Genomic DNA, 17386 nt, shown 5'->3' with positions numbered 1-17386 from the left:
ACCTGTTGATACTGTCTACCTTCACAACCTTCTGTGGCACAGGTTCCAGAAATTCATGAATCTATTTAACTATTTTAATAATAMAAAAGTATTTTAATTTTTATAAACTTCCATCATATTTCTCCTTTCTGACAGCTTTCTCCTCTCCAAGCTGAAGAACTACAGCATCTTCAGTCTCTTCTTGCAGGGCAGCTATTCTYTTTTGAATCATTTTATTGGCCTGTCTCTGTGCTTTCTCCCACTCTTATATCCTCCTCATGATGCACAGTATAGAACTGTGCATAGTGCACCGACATCCAAAGTTCCGCTATCTGTACGGCAAAATTAGATACTTTGTCTCGTTTTAGTGACCTTCCTGACCTTCAAGACATTGAGTAGAACTGGTTCCAGCATTAATCTCAGACTTCTTTCTTCTTGAAAAGTGACCATTATGCCCTACTCCTTTTTTTTCTGTTCTTCTGCTAGCTTTGTCCATAAAAGGACCTTTTTCCCAATTCTGTGGTAACTTAGTTCCTTCAGTTTTTGGTATGAAATTYTGAATTCTGCCAAAAGCTCTTGGGACATACATAAGATACATGTGTATGTATTTTATATGTATATACTTTGCATAGATGTACAAAAATAACAAAGTAAATACACCTTTCCACTGTGTCCACTCTATCTGGATTTCTTTGAGGACATTGATAATCAAGTTAGATAAGGTTTTTTTGCCATGAGCCATGCTGACTCTTTTCCAGTAAATCATATTTATCCATAAGCTCAATAGCTTTATTTATAGACCCCATCATCTTACCAAGGATGGAAGTCTGATTCACCAGTCAGTAGTTCCCAGGATTACTTCTAAAACTCTCTCTATACATGGGAGTTTAGAGGCAACCAAGTCTCCAAGATCAGTCTCCAAGCTCAGTGGCTGTTTCTAACACCAGATTAATACACACTGCCCAGTTCTCACATATCTGCCTCTCAAATTTGAAGCTATTATGTATATTTGAGAAACAGGTAGCATTTAACACAGTTAACTGGCTGTGTTCTGTTTTTGATTTAAATTTGATAAAATAGTTAAGCAGACTACTGTAAAACATGTACATTTAGTAATATTTCAGTTCTTAGGCTCGCTGCAAATCCTTTTTGCATATGTTTTATGGAATGTTACCCACATTTCTTCAGACCTAAAGAAAAAGTTATTTTGTATGAAGTGTTTTGTATGTAATTAAACTCATTTACTGTAAGTCAGCAAACTTCCATAGATGTGTTGGGGGACCATATCAAACTAAATATTAGAATCTCTTTTTTGGTAGRCAACAACTGTATTTACACAGCTGATTACAATTGGCATGTGAGCATGCTAGGTAATGTAGGAGTGACCAATCTTTTTGCATGCTAAGCTGCATGCGGCTAAGAGCCACAAAGTGCACAGTAGTCTTTGAGAGCTGAGCGGAGGGATGCTTTRGGAGTGAATTCATAACAAGGAGACGATAGACACTGCTGTATCTGCAGCTGGATTTGAGAAGAGTTGATAAACTAGTCCTCAGCAGCCTTTGGTAGCTGGCTTCTTCCCATAGCGATAGGTAAGACTACTCTCCAGCTTCCATGCCAGGGATGCCTTGCTGTTTATCGTATGATGTAGTGTTGGCGTGATACTTGTTTGAACTATTTGTAAGCCATATGTAGCTCAAACTGCAAGCTGGCTGTATATATGTACAGAGATCGTTTTAGTGTGTCAGTGTCCAAAATCTTAAGTGAAACTTGTTAAGGGAAAAAATACTGCAAGTGTGGATGCTTTTTGTTTGTTTTGTTCGGTTAAAATGCTTTGCTTTTCTCCCCCTCAGCCTTTCTTTGTGAAGTGGAGCCTTTAAAATCTGGGTATCAAAATGCTGTATGTCTAGTCCTTCATTTGAAGGAGAGAGACTTTCTTCCTCCTCATCTCCCTCTCTTCTGCTTCTGCTTTGACTGAAAACAACTTTCATCACACATTTCTTAGTATTATTTTCAATGTCTGTCTAGAACCAGGCTCAGAAAGTCCTATGGAAGATTCACCTTCATCTGATCGGTTACGTTTTGACGGATTTGATATATGTCGGTTGTTGAAACATGGTGCATCTCTCCTTGGATCTGCTGGTGCAGAGTTTGAAGTCCAAGATGATAAATCAGGTATATCTTTATATTTGACTTGCAGATAAGAAAATCTAGTGTTTTGAAAAAGTTTGTGTTGGCTGTGTCATGTCTGGTCATGCATGGCTTTGTGGAATGTTAAGAAATAACAGGAAGGAAACATGCTCCAACATACCTGGCTTATATTTTCTTTCTTGAGTTAGAGTGAATTATGGCTATATAACTCTCTGAGATTCTCAGTGGTAAGATATTGAGATTAATTTTGCGGGGGGGGGGGGGGGGGAAGTGTTCTTTGCTTATTAGAATTAGTATGCATATACAAAACCTTAAGAAGGGGAGTTTAAAAAGCGGTGTCAAAGGCTGCTGTAGAATTTCTGTAGCCTTATTTTTAAGGATGTAGGAACTATAAATCACTTTCTTTTGATTGAAACGATGTTCCCAAATATAATTAGCAGGATGTGGCTTATTTAAAAGGCATGAAGGTTTCTCATATAAAATGATGCCCCCCAGAAATTCTGCAGTTTGGCTTTCAAGTTTGGACAGTCAAATATTTAAAACATTTAGTACACATTAAGATACTTAATTGTTATTAATTAACAAYTTTTTTATATAGGACTTGCATTCARTTGCAATGAATGAATGAACAGAAGAAATATTTACTATTTTYTTCTTCCAAACAGTGGCTACTGGCCTTATTTATAGCATAATCCAGGCTTTCCTCTAGTGCTTATAGCTGTGGCATTTGAGTGCTTTTACAGATGCTCAGTTTTCAGTGTTCTAGTGGAAAAGAAGTAGAATCTTTTTCTTCAGAAAATGTGGGACATAACTGACACTAGATAAAACTTAAGTTATGGTTTCTGTCAAGAGATCTTGTGCTTTTCTATCAGAGTGCTTGCACTTTTGGTGTCTCTTAAAGCTCATAAGAAATGTAGAATACACGTGTGTGTGTGWGWGWGAGAGAGAGATCTCTTCAAGTGACTTGTCTGGTATCTTTCTGGACTCTTTAGTGGAGAGAATTGGGTTATAGCTGTAAAATGACATTAAGTTATTTTAATCTAAAAGACTCTTGTTCTTTCCTTACCCTACTACCCTGCTGTACTTCCAGTCCACATTCCAATTTGTGCACCAGATGAAATGGTGCTATAGATAAGAAGCCACTCTGACTTCATAGCTCTGATTCATTTGTTCCCTGAGCATGATTCATTCTGTGCAGGGTACACAGAAGATTGCTAGCTCAGGAAGGAGCAGAACCCATGGTTCCTGACATTCAGGCGGTATCCTGTCTGTTAAGCTTCACTACTATTTTATTGCTTGCCACCTTTTATGCTAGGTTAATAAGATGTTCTACAAATCTCATCTCTTCTAATGAAATCCCACCTGTTCAGAAAACAATTGGATGGAATATGAAATTTTACTTGTTCATAAGTATGATACTTATCCTAGTGCTTCACAACACATGCTACTCTAAATCATGTGAATGAAAATGAGCTTTAGCTTTAGATCTTGCTTTTTTAATTGTGGGAAAACATATGTAGGCTGTCTGCTGCATTTTCCAGCTGTTTTGCTTTAAGTTCTCAGCGTGAATGGATGTATAAAGCAAGACAGATAATGAATTTGTGGATTTAGTCTTTGGCACTTTTTCATAAGATGAACTTGTGCAAGGAAAGTAAAATATTCTAGAGAATGGAAGTTGTTTGTATTTCCTAATTTGCCACTTAAATGCTACAATAAAAGAAAACCCAAGTGGGTTAATGATGTATCCCAAACATGGTGTATACTCAGAACTTCCATCAATATTGATCACCTACTTATGAATTTCTGAAAATCTTTCAGTGGATAACAGAATAGGAATAAATTCTCTTAATTGCTTTTCAGTAGTCCTTTGGAAGCAGTTACAAAGGCATTAGTGACTGAAAAAACCAAACTTCTGATTGTTTTCCATACCACACATGAAAATAATGTGAAGTCTGACAGACCTCCAGGTTCTGGTTTATATGTAGCAAACTCATCAAGTGAGTTTATCTGCTAGGACACTAAAATTCTCTGTTCTTATACTCACCCAAAATCTAGATATTAAGTACKTCAGGCATTCATTTAAGCATCACAAAGATCTTGAGGCAGCTGCTATGATCTTAATTTCCTAAAGGAGCCATGCCTGACACAAGTTTGAGGATTAGGTTTTAAACAGATTCTAGTACTCTAGCAAAATTGTGTTTATGCCTCAGTCTGCAATTCTTTTGGGTATTTCTAGTCTAGCCAAAAGGGGAGGGGGCAGTTAGGTCCTATGCATCTGACAAGAAAGAATGTTTCTAAAGAAAGTAGAAGTTCAGGCTTTCCAACAAAAAACAAAAACACTCAAAACAAATACCACCACCCCCAACTTTGTACAAATATTGTATTAAACATGAGAAAACTTTACTGTGGGGGTTGTAACAGAGTACTGGAACAGACTGCCCAGAGAGGTTGTGGAGKCTCCTTCCTTGGAGGTGTTYAAAAGCCATCTGGATGCAATCATTGGAAAGGTGCTCTAGGTGACTCTGAGCAGGAGGATTGGACTAGATGATCTCCAGAGATCCCTTTCAGCCTTGACCATTTTATGATACTGGACTGAGTTATCAGTTGAAGCTTTTTGCTGCTGTTGGCAATTTCTTGGGTATTGGGTTTCCAGCAGAAAAACTTTTAGAGGGAACATTTTCACACACACACACACACACACACACACACACACACACAAAAAGAAAAAAAGTCACCAAGCTACCAAATCTGAAAATCCAGCAAGGATGTATGTGTTCAGTAATGAAGTGCCAACTCTTGATCCAGTTGTTGGATTTCTTTTCCTAATGTGTGAATTCTCTCCTTCTACTTTTCTAAAATGCAAAAGATCTAAATTCTACTTCTGTGGAAAGAATTTTGTTGGAGCTGTGTGTTTACTTTTTTTTTTTCCCTCCATTAAAAATCAGTATCACTTTAAGTAGCAGTATAGCTTCAACAGCAAAAAAGGTCTTTTTAGGAATCTGAGATTAAATTTGAGATTAAAACATTTAATCTCAGATTAGATCTAGAGATTAAAACATTTTAGTGATGCATTATCCAAATAAAATTTAATTCTATGCAGCTTTTAGATTTGTTSCATTATTTCATTGAGCAAATCTTCAGTAATGTATCTAGTTGGAAGTCTGACATGTCTTATGTTTTAAACTTTTAAGGTGAAATTGATCCTAAAGAGAGGATAGCACGACAGAGGAAACTGTTACAAAAGAAACTTGGTCTTGATATGGGTGCTGCAATTGGGATGAATACTGAAGACCTCTTCAATGACGAAGATTTGGACTATCCTCCTTCTTCAGTTTCACTTGTTAACAAACAACCTGTAGGTAAAACCTTGGGCTGTTTGTCTGCAATGGAATAAGTGCTTTATTTGTACTTACATATTTACAATTCCTTATGTTTTAAATATAATGCTCAGCTTTAAATATGGTACATTTTGGTTTGGCAACCATAGTTGCGCATTAGTCTTACCTGATCTTTAAACTGCTTGTCTTTAAACTGCAAATCATGGAGGGTAGCTTGGGGAAATTGAATGCTGGGGGTCTGAGGGCTTTTTCAGGACCTTCATTGTAAGAAGAGTTGACAAGGAATTTCTTTTTCAGACTCTTCAGGCTGCTGAGTTAATTGACTCAGAGTTTCGAGCTGGTATGAGCAGTAGACAAAAGAACAAAGCCAAAAGAATGGCTAAGCTATTTGCAAAGCAAAGATCCAGAGATGCAGTGGAAGCCAATGAGAAGAGGTATAACAGTGAACTGTTTTACTGTGATTTCTGTTAGGCAAGGATTATAACTTGACTTGTCTGTAAAACTTCCTACAGTATTTGCCTCTTAGTCTTTTACATTCTACAGTTAATTACACTGATGGCAAAACACTTGTGCCATAGTTACTCCCAGAGAAGGGCTTAGCTTTGTAGGAATCTTGGAATAGTGGGAGGCTGCTCTTAGAAATTTCTGTTTTGTTCCTGTTATTGTATATGGCCTGAGACTATCGCATGAAAATGGGGGATTTATGAAGATAACTAAGAACTTCAGATAGAACTCTTCTATGTATGATGTTTCCTTCTTCACTGTGGTTTATACTGGTGTGTTTTTGTACCTACTCTACTCTCAATGAGCAATGAACTATAAATTTAGAATCTTTTTCCCCCCCTCTTCCCTCCCCTCCCCCCACCCCTGAGGATTTTGGCATTTTTCTTTGAAAAGACTGAGAAAGATTGCAAATTTGGGATGGCATTCTGCTGTTGCCTCACCAGATTGTTACCTGTAACTTCTACCTATACAGTATATTTCAGAAGGTATTGATCAAACTTGTTTTATATTCCTGCTACGTGTTACTGTTTCTGAGACCTCAGTTGTAGAAGTAATTACTTCCCTTAAAACATACTTTCAGTTCATAAACTTGTATTTGTTCCTTTTTTTAGCAATGATAGCACTGATGGGGAACCAGAAGAAAAGAGAAGAAAAGTTGCAAATGTTGTCATCAACCAACCTGCCACAGACTCAAAAGCATTGGTAGAAAATGCTCCGGAAGAGGTATGATGCACTGGCTGTTGTTAAAGAATTGAATGACAATGTCTGCTAGAATCCTAGTTATTCTCACCCTGATTGAGTTTATTCTTTGCTTGTTTTAGTATTATGAGAAATGGAGGTATAAATAACATCATTGCCAATTCAGTTTTGTATGTAATGAAGCAAATGTGCTTTAAATAGGAAATAGCATTGTGAAATAACACATCTAATCCACTGGTAGGAGTTTAACTCAAATGAACCTGAGAGGGCAGATTACAGGTGTCAGACTAGCATTAATCTTAAATGTAGGTGCTTTTGGATATTAAACTGTAAAACTGTGCTAAGCAGATAAAGATGATAAGAGATGACACTGAATCATAAACAATTTGATGTGAATGTTCATGTAAATTTTATTTGATCTTTGCCCTACTATAATTAGGCTTAATTTAGAATTAAGTTTTACCTTTAACTGAGGATTTGAATGACTTGGTGAAAAATGCATGGTTGCTTCACTAGACTGAAAATTTGAAATACAAGAAATGCTGTAGTAGAATACAACTGGTCCATAGAAGTTTGTTTTGAAGAAATTTCGGCTTAGTAAACTCCTTGTCCTTAAAAAGTAAGATTTTTCCAAATATAGTTTAGTAACTAAATTCTTACTTACAAAAGTAATTGGAGAATGAATTATGAAGGATTAATGATAGGAGAAGGCTGAGTAGCTGCTGGTTGCTAGACTTTTAAATACTTTGTCACATCTTTATGATGATGTGAAGTTCCTGAAGTTAGCATCTTTACTAATTTCCTTTCCATAGCCCTGTTCGTTTCCCCATCGGAAGTTTTGGGGATAATGGGACATGCTCCTTCTGGTTTTCTGAAACATCTAATGCCTTTTGAAAAGGATGATGTTTATTAGTGGATCAAAGACACCCAATTTGCTTATGTTGTGTAATTTCAAAGTAAGATTTGCCTGATCTGCCTTTTAAAGGCAAAGTTGGTGAAGAATCACTGGGAAGGGTAAGAAGCTTTGCTTAACTTCCTAAATGTGGTTCTTGGAGGGAGACTGACTTCTAGAACATCAAAATTAGGCTAGGGAAGAGGTTATGTTACTAACAGACAAACTTCATAACCTTTTAATAGGCTCCAGTGCCAATCAGCAAACTTTTTGAAGTGTGGAATAAGTTGCTATATTTTAATTTGTTATTGGGCAGAACTGAATAATCAAGCCTTTGGAGGTCTTTGTTATCCTTGCTTATCTAAGTGGCATACAATTTAAGAAGCTTTCCCCTGATCAATGACTTCATTAATCTCATACTTTTGTTTTTAATGTGAATTTAGGCAAATGAATGGCCTCTGGAAAGCTTTTGTGAAGAGGTGTGCAATGATCTCTTTAACCCATCCTGGGAGGTAAGATTTATGTGCACTATTTTAAGGTGTAATTAAAGATAGAAAAAATCTAGAGTATAATTAAACACAATTAAAAAAACACTGTAGGATTTATGAACATTTAGATATCAGAAACTCTACCAATCACAAATTTATGTAGTCAAGACGGTTCTGATTTTAGAGAATTTTGTTTTCCCTTTAAGATTCATTTAAAGGGGAAATGGAAATGTAATGTATATGCAAGTGGAGAGCAGGAAAGATCTTGATAGCAGTGAACATAAAACTTCAACACTTCTGTAGCTCTCATTTAGGAAAATAAAAGGACGTAAATCTATGGCTGAAAGAATTAAGCGGTTAATGGCTTGAATTTATCAAGAGCTGGAAGAGCACTGTACAAGTCTACTGAAAATAGTGACATGTTTAATGTGAAGTTAGAAAAGGCAAAAAAAAATTCACTCTACTAAGAGGATAGATTACAAATAATTTTTTTCTTTATGGAAAATTATTTTTAAGAACAGTGTTAATTATCTGTTGCAAAACTATATTTGATTGCCTAAATAACTTATTTTCAAGATTTGAAAATTGTTCTATTCACTTTCATTCAATTCTCTTATTCAGTCGGCTACTTACTTTGATATCTCTCCTAGACCAGAAAAATGAAGTAGCAGACAATAGTCTTTCCTTGAGCAGCAGCAGATGGAAATAACTACTGCCAACTAATACACAGTTTTATTATAAAGTCTGTTTTGAAAGATTAAATGTTAACACCATGTATATCATGCTTAGGCATATTTATATCACAGGTTCAGTGATACCAAGTTGGCTCTGCTTATGCTGACCTCAAACTTGGAAGCAGAAAGATAGATCATATGCAGCAAGCACAGTTATTCTGGGTCCAGAAAAAGGGTAATTATATTCATGAGGTATATCATTGCATCTGAACTAATAAGCCTTGTCTTATTTGAAAGCAAGCTAATAGCAAATAGCATTTGAAACTAAAGTCCACTTGCCCCCCCGCTATGGGTTGCAGGCATTCTCAAAGCCTTGCTAGTACATTTGATATAAGGCCCACGTACATACTAAGGAACTAGATCAATATAGAATTTATTATGGTATGTTCTTGGTGAAAACAGGTTAACCTATCTTAAAACAAATGTTTATAAAATCACCCTATGGCAGCCCCTTGCTGTGCCTTGAGGTAGCCTGGGTGACCAGCTGCGGCTACTTAGCTCACTTATGGACAGCTGAAGTCAGGTGAGATGAATCCTGCTACTGGTATTTTTCTTTTTTTTTTTTTTTTTTTTTTTTTTTTTGCTACTGGTTTTTTTTTTTTTTTTTTTTTTTTTGTACACTGATCTTTCCTGCTGCTATTTTGCTATTTGCTGCATTTGCAGAGGCTTGAAAGTTTGCAAGCCAGGGAAGGAACACTTTGTCAGCTAAAACTAGCACATAAGCGATCTCTTGACATACAAACAAATGATCAGTGTTTTATGAGCAATTAAGATTTTAAGACTGGGTGCTGTGGCTGGGTTTTATCAGCTTGCTTATAGGTTTTACCAACAGCTGTTTAGCTGTGCATATGGAGAAGTATAAGCTTTTATACCATTGTGCTTCATCTGAGATCCTCTGATTCCTGGAGGACCTACTAGCCACTCATTTCTAGGAAAAAAGATAGGAGAAAAAATTGTGAAATATGATCTCTAAGTACCATGCGGATGTATGAAGTACACTTTATAGCAAATACTGTGTAAATTTTAATCGAACCTGTGTAAAGGTTTCTTCTCAAGGAGAAAATGGTTCAAAGTTTTGCTTTTTCAACTGCTAATGTAGCTATTGTGCAGACTTTTCCTGGTTAGCCAATTATCTCTAGTTTGGTACCATAAATACTGGAAACAGGTATGCCTTTAGCGCATCTTTCTACCAATGTGTGATAATTCCTGTTCTTTTTAGCCCACAGGTGCTTTAATTCATCTAGTGCTTTCAACTGCTTATGCCTGGGAATATACAAGTGGCTGTAACTTGTTTTCCAGTATTACTTGTTTATTTCTGATTATTAGTTATTTTTTTATATCTAGCCAAGTAAGGCAGGTTTGCATATACATGTGAGCTACACAGAACAACAATTCTCAAGAATTTCTGCAAATGTTCCAAAATACTGAGCTCTGTTTAGGAAATGAAATCTACTGGGAAGAGGACGGCTTTCYTCTAGCTTATAAATTTACTAGAAATAGTTTGTCTCTGAGCAGCCCTTTGTGCCCTTCCCTTCCCCCRAAGTCAAAAGTTGCAATGGTCTAGAAGCTAGCTGCCAGGGTATCTTACTTAGTTCCTGAGACTGGTACAAGCTGACTGTCATACCCAGTAAYAGAGATGGAGGCAACAGAATCACCTCTGCTTCTTGAGCCAGAGAATTCACTCTGTGTTCATCTGAGATGCTAAACTACATTTTGGATTCAGTGAAAGATGCCTTTGGTTTTAGACTTAGCTTTTTGGTATGTGTATTCTAGTTTTGCTTCAAATACGGAATGTTTTCCATGAACTGGGGCTTATATACTTTTGTTACCTGCTGATCCAGAGCTCTGGGCTTTATGAAAACTTCTACCATCATGTGATGTGTTTCTTGTTGGATCTCCAAAAGAAATTGCTCTTTCTCAAAAAGGAAAATCTTCTCCAGTAGTTAGAGCAATGTGTATGTTCATCTCCTGTGGTTTTGCTTTTCTGGTGGTTTAATTRTAGGATTTACATTTTTATACTCGTTTTCTTCTCTGCCAGAAGTATAGTCTGAGTTAGCAGATTTGCTTTTTAAGGTTTTGATTCATCCTGCACTTAAAACTGTCAGCTTTTTTTTATATATTTTGAAAAGTGATCATCGTAAGGTAGCTATAGCTACAACCGTGCTTAGAAAATGAGTGCTTTGGAGGGTAGTAGTGTCATGACAATTAGTGTCGTAATATTTGTGCCAGTGGAGGTGAGGTAAAGACTCTTCGTATTTACATTACAAAGTAGATACCTAAAAACGTTTCTCCCTCTTTTTATATAAAAATTCAAATTAGGAGAGCTATAAATATTTTGATGCTTTGTTTTAACTGATGAAAGATTGATAAGGGTGATAAGACTTCATCTAGAAAAAACATGTCAGTGTATAATATCTCTGAAAAACTAGTGTTTTATAATGCAGTGAGGTAAAACTAAATGAAAACTCTTCAGCTATATTACTGCACATCTGATAAGCAATTCTTAATATCTCTTATTTTCCTTTCTGTATAAATATTTCACAAATCTAGTGTCAAAAAATTCTTTCCATAAGTAAAGCTTTTTATCTAATAAAACACTACCCTTTCCCACAAATTTAYGAAGTACCATTAACTAAACCACTTGAAGCTGTGTAGATTAAGAAAAAAGTATTGATATTTTGAATTGCTTGCAGTGTTTTCAGTCTACCCAGTGTGTTTATTTTCTGTTTCTAAATATTTAAACTGACTTATTTTTAATTCTTTTCACTTTTGTAGGTTCGACATGGTGCAGGTACTGGGCTAAGAGAGATACTTAAAGCTCATGGTAAAAGTGGTGGTAAAATGGGAGACAGCTCTTTAGAAGAGGTAAATTTCTAGTTCTGTAGATTTAATAGGTTTCTTAAATGTCTTTTCTAAACCTAATTTAAAATACTGAAGCTTTGCAAGCGGTGGATGATTTGAAAGGAATAGTAGACTATGAGATTTTCTTGCTCAAACTATATGGACTGCAAAACTATATCTGATGATRMAATGTTAAATTCTCTTAAACACCTRCAAAAACAAGCTACATACAAGCAGCTCTTAATATGTAGATTGTGTGTGTACATTCATTAAACAAACTTCCCTACTAGAAAATGCTAGTTGCAGACCATGCTAAAGGCGTGCTGAAACAAAATTTATGGTCTAAGTTGGTTATGTAACTCTAAACTTAGCCAAAGTATCTTGAACTGTACTAAGCTGATTCTGTCAATCTATTTGCTCTCTTGTTGCAAGATTTAACTCCTGGAAAAGTATTTTGCTTTTAAATAAATGGAGACTGATATTTGATTTCCTGACAGTAATAACTCATATGGAATCAGGTTCCAATTCATACTGACTTTGCTGCTGCAAAAGTGGCTGGAAAGCAAAGACAAACTCTTACCTCCAGAACTAAATTTGGTTACTGCAGCTGCAGAGTTTCATTGTGGAAGTTTATGATACAGACAGTGTGGAAGGATGAGGAGATATTTTTACCAGAGGTATATTGAGCCACAGTTACTTACACCTCGCTTCCAAGTGGAGCTGTATGTCTTCCTTGGAGATTGCAGAGTGGTTTAACCCATGTTGCAAGAATAGGGTACTCTAATAATTTTTTTTAACTMTTTATGGAAAGAGACTATGGCTTTTAGGTTAGCTTCAAAGATAGCCTGCATGTAGCAGGCATGGCAATAACTCTGACGTGCATGGGAGTATGAAATTTCTTAACATGATGAAAGCTTTTGTTTGTTAAAATGATGATTTTCAAGGGGAATGCTCACCTAGGAAAGCAGCAGAGATGAGAAAGCTGATGTTGAGTAGTTCAATCTACAGGGCTTCTGCTCTGAGTTAAAGATACGGGGGTTCTAACCAATAGAGGCCAGAGCCTTGAGACGGGCTTGGTCTAAATTTCTTTGTTAAAACTGGAGGAAACAGAGATTGGAAGAAGGAGCCCCTTTCACTGGGGCTCCCACAGGTGTGAGAAATACTACTTCGTAGTTTGTGTGTAAATATTTTTCAAAAAAATGTTAATTGATGTGTCTAGGATACATTGGCACTATTCAGGGTGGATTTTCTGGATGACTGTGCGCGTTATTTAGGAGTAAAAGTTCCCATTTTCTTTATARTGTGCTCTCCAGTCTCTCTATATATACTGTTTCAAAAATAAGCAAGAAACCTACTGTTTTTGACAAGCCAGGTCAGAGCTGAAAAGTAGTGTTGACTGCTCTGCATTGGCCATCTGTGCAACAAAAGATGATACTCAATCATTTTAAATCTTTAATATGAATTTAGCTATAGCGAGTCCTTTTTCAATAAATACAGTCAAGATGTTCAACTTCTCTCTTTACAGATGATTCAGCAGCATCAAGAGTGGCTAGAAGACTTGGTTATTAGACTTCTTTGTGTGTTTGCATTAGACAGATTTGGAGACTTTGTGTCAGATGAAGTAAGTGACTCCGGATAGATAGATGAGCAGGCTTTTATGGGAGAGAACTTTGCAGCAGATGTGCTATGCTTTGTACAGTGCTACTGCATATGCCTGCTGTAACTGCATGCAGAAGCTTATTACGAAGTAGCTGATAAACGGATTTCCACCTTGCATAGCAGTTCTGCTCACCTGCCTTTACTCATATGGGTTTACTTCTGAGTGAGGTTTCATACAGAAATACTTGTTTCATCATTTACTTTATCCTAGGTGGTAGCACCAGTGCGTGAGACTTGTGCACAGACTTTGGGAGTAGTACTGAAACATATGAATGAGACTGGAGTTCATAAAACTGTGGATGTTCTCCTGAAGCTGCTTACACAGGAACAGTGGGAAGTGAGACATGGTGGTCTCCTAGGAATAAAGTATGCTTTGGCAGTGCGTCAGGTAATAACTCTCATGATAAACTGAGGAGAGCTTTGGAATAGAAGCTCAAAAAAACAGAACAGAAAGATCAAAGTTGAGGATGTGCCTGCACAATGGTCAGATACAACAAGGCAAAATTGCTTGCACTGCAGTCTCATGTGGATTAAGATGTGTGAATGCATCTTTATATTCAGGTTGCAGAAATCTGCAGGTATATAGCAGAGTTGTTGTAGTGCTATAACTTTGTTAATAGTTACTCAAAGACAGAACAGATTAAAACCAGACTGTGCATATCTGGTTATGGTCCTACTTTTATGGGCTGTGTTGACCTAGCTGAGTGCTACAAGAAGTTTGATCTGTTCATTTTATTATTCTGCAAACATTAGGCTTTGTTTTCACAGTTTTAAGCTAAAGTTTGTTAAAATCTAACTTAGGTTTTATTTCATGAATGGTAACTTTGAATATTTGAACTATATTCTTGGGCCTATGGTTTCTGCTTATATAACAAACAAGTTTAGTCACAGACTCAGAATATATCTTAATTGCTTGATTTATTGCACATTTTTTCAGTTTAAAAATATCTTTGATCATTTTTGGCAGGATATGATCAACACTCTATTGCCTAAAGTCTTGCCTGCAATAACTGAAGGTCTCCAAGATCTAGATGACGATGTCCGAGCTGTTGCTGCAGCATCTTTAGTACCGGTAGTGGAAAGCCTGGTTCACCTTCAGTCTCAAAAGGTGACTGAATTGTTTTCCATAAATTCTAATTGACAAGTTCACTTTTAATCTGAAAGAAGAAAATGTTCATAATGAGCACTTGCATTTTTTTTTTCCTGGTTTTGGACCATAACCCCTTGTGCTTGTTTGTTTAGGTGCCTTTTATTCTTAATACATTGTGGGATGCACTTCTGGAGCTGGATGACTTGACAGCTTCCACAAACAGTATCATGATCCTTCTTTCTTCCCTTCTAACTTATCCTCAGGTCCGAAAATGCAGGTAACTATTTTTGATTAGTATTGCTTCAGTATTGCAGGTTTGATTTGTCAAGTTATTTTCAAACTGAAGTGATCAAAATTGCCTCTCAGATCACATAGCAAAGAAGTGCTTGATGTAAATCAATAATTTTACTCTAGCTTCTCCTCAGTGAAGGTTAAGACAGTACTTTACTTAAGTTAGAAACAGTCAGCAAAACAATTGAAAAGTAGTAGGCATTGCTTATATGGGACTTTTATTTTGTTCATTTGTGTAGGAGATTATATCCTTTACTAAAATAACCAATCACGTGGTGGTTCTGTTCACAAATTCCTTTTCATTTGTCCATTCTGTGTTTGAAGTTTGACAAGTGGTGAAACTGCTTATTTTAGAACAAATACACGTGCCTGTGGAGCACTGCTACTGGACTAGTACTAAAGAAAGCTACAGAGATGAAAAGTCACATCAATAGTACAGCCAGTTGTTCTATGACTGAAGATAAACAACAGATTGGATTAATTTGACTTCTATTTCAAAAAGGACAAGAGGGGTAGGGATAGGGGGAATCTGCCAAAAAAGTTACTGTAATGTTCACTGAAGAAAAACAGAGGGAAGATGTTTTTAAACCACTTTGCCCCTTTTTCTAAGGCAAGCCTTCCTCATTTACTTCAAATATTAAAATCTTGTATTCTAACAGATTAGGGCTTAATTGCTCAGGGCAGTAATTGTTAGCTTTTCAGAATTTATTTCAATTTGAAGACAATACTGAGTTCCTCTTTATTTGGAACTCTGACCTATTTCTCATGATTCATATGGTGAACTTASAGCATCTATGCAGAAAGTAGGTGCTTTATCACCCCCTTTGTATTAAAAACTCCGACTAGCAGATGTGCAAGTTCATACACAATAGAACTAGTTAAACAAGGTTGCATCTTAACTATGTAAAAATAAACTCATAACTGAAAACACTTTTCTAAATAATTGAAGAAGGAAGTGTAATTTAGGAAACAACATGGAAAAGAGTAGTTCATTTAAACATTCATACTGTTGGTAAAAGAAAACAGTATTTTCTGCAAAATGACACTAACAAACTATTTCAACTTGATCTGACTTAAAAACCACCTAGCATATACAATAATACTTTTTTTTTTCTTAGAAGACTTTCTTTCTCTATCATCAGTAACAAACTTTTATTTGAATTAATTGTGTTTTTTCTTTCTCGCTGCCTCTACATTTTTTCATGTACCAGTATTCAGCAGTCGCTCACAATTTTGGTCCCACGTGTGTGGCCATTCTTGCATCATACTATATCTTCTGTGCGAAAAGCAGCACTGGAAACATTATTCACCCTGCTCTCTACCCAAGACCAGGTAAGAATTAGTTACTAGTGTTGTGTTATGGTGTATATTAGAATCTTCTCAATTATTATATCCTTGTTTCAGAGCTCTTCAGCGTGGCTAACTCCAATTCTGCAAGACATGTTGAGACACATATTTCAGTTTTGTATCCTAGAAAGCAACCAAGAAATTCTGGATCTTATTCACAAGGTATTTGCTTGGCCTGTCACTTAGATCTGTGCAATTTGTGCATCTAGTTCTTTTATATCCTCCCTGTTGTGCAGATAAGAATAGTCTGTTCATGTTTATTTTGTATGGCTATGAGATTTTAGCATAAACTAGAGGGAATAGGATGGTTCCTAGTACTTGAATCAGCACATCTGTGATGTTGTGTAACCACAAACTTGTTACATCTTCTAATACATTTCTTTCCAGGTATGGCTGGAACTGTTAAGCAAGGCATCTGTGCAATATGTGGTTGCAGCTGCTTGTCCATGGATGGGAGCCTGGCTYTGCTTAATGATGCAGCCATCTCATTTGCCTATTGACTTAAACATGTTGTTAGAAGTGAAAACCAGGTCAAAAGTAAGTGAAATAGAGCCTCGCAGACTCTTCTAGGGAAAGGAAGAAACTGATTAGCCAGACACTAATAATAGAGAGCCTGCTTCTGAAGGGGTTAGAGCAGTGGTGTTGCCACTCTGCAAATGTGTGTGCGTAGGTGTACCTCAAGTCCRTAGAGGACAGTAGTTCTATTAACTTTCTCTCAAGTTACCCATGAGAATTCAGTTCTATTACGTAGTGTGCTCTTTGTAGATCCTTTCTTTTATAAGGCTACTTCTAGGTGGTTGCTTAGCTACAGTAACTTCTTCAACTTCTGTTTGAAGAACTGAATTAAGTCTAAAATCATTATTTCTGAGAATATGCTGAATGTTTATCWGCTGCATGTTGAAGATTAGCTTAACGTTTGAGTAAAATAACCACGTTGCAAGTTTAATAGGTCAATGGAATAATAGTGGATAGATTATTTATAAGGATTAACTACTTCTAGAAATCTGTTAGCTAAGAAACATTCTGTATTAGTCCAAACTTTGACAGGTATGGTTATTGAAACATATATATGTTATGGAATGTGAATTCCTTTCTCTTACAAACACATTTACTTTAAACCTCTTTCAAATTTATGCTGTAGGAAAAAGCAAGCACTAAGCTGCGTCAAGGTCAAACCCAGAGTAAGGAAGTGATTCAGGAATACATTGCTGGGGCAGAGAGCATCGCAGAAGATCCAGCGACCAGAGATTACGTTGTCATGCGAGCTCGGATGATGGCAGCAAAGTCAGTTTACTGGAAATCTGAAAAAGATGTGTTTAAAAGCAATGTCTCTTTACTGTTAAAAAGTGTTTTTGCTAAAAATCTATATGTAATTT

At 36.3% G+C, this 17386-nt stretch overlaps 1 protein-coding gene across 1 annotated transcript in view; it reads left to right on the top strand.

Moving 5' to 3' along the window:
- Nucleotides 1-17386, top strand: part of BTAF1 (B-TFIID TATA-box binding protein associated factor 1) — a 52887-nt gene that overhangs the window by 12284 nt on the left and 23217 nt on the right. Inside the window, exons 4-17 of the mRNA XM_085325719.1 lie at nt 2005-2151; nt 5319-5482; nt 5763-5899; nt 6581-6692; nt 8004-8072; nt 11558-11647; nt 13149-13244; nt 13494-13670; nt 14250-14390; nt 14525-14649; nt 15875-15995; nt 16068-16172; nt 16398-16547; nt 17152-17294. Of these exons, the coding sequence (XP_085181845.1) occupies nt 2005-2151; nt 5319-5482; nt 5763-5899; nt 6581-6692; nt 8004-8072; nt 11558-11647; nt 13149-13244; nt 13494-13670; nt 14250-14390; nt 14525-14649; nt 15875-15995; nt 16068-16172; nt 16398-16547; nt 17152-17294 (1777 nt within the window). The remainder of the gene's footprint in view (nt 1-2004; nt 2152-5318; nt 5483-5762; nt 5900-6580; nt 6693-8003; nt 8073-11557; nt 11648-13148; nt 13245-13493; nt 13671-14249; nt 14391-14524; nt 14650-15874; nt 15996-16067; nt 16173-16397; nt 16548-17151; nt 17295-17386) is intronic.

This window comes from Rhea americana, unplaced genomic scaffold (assembly GCF_003343005.1).
Source record: "Rhea americana isolate MKP2758 unplaced genomic scaffold, rheAme1 scaffold_122, whole genome shotgun sequence".
NCBI classification, from domain to species: Eukaryota; Metazoa; Chordata; class Aves; order Rheiformes; family Rheidae; genus Rhea; species Rhea americana.
This window is presented reverse-complemented; position numbering and strand designations above follow the sequence as displayed.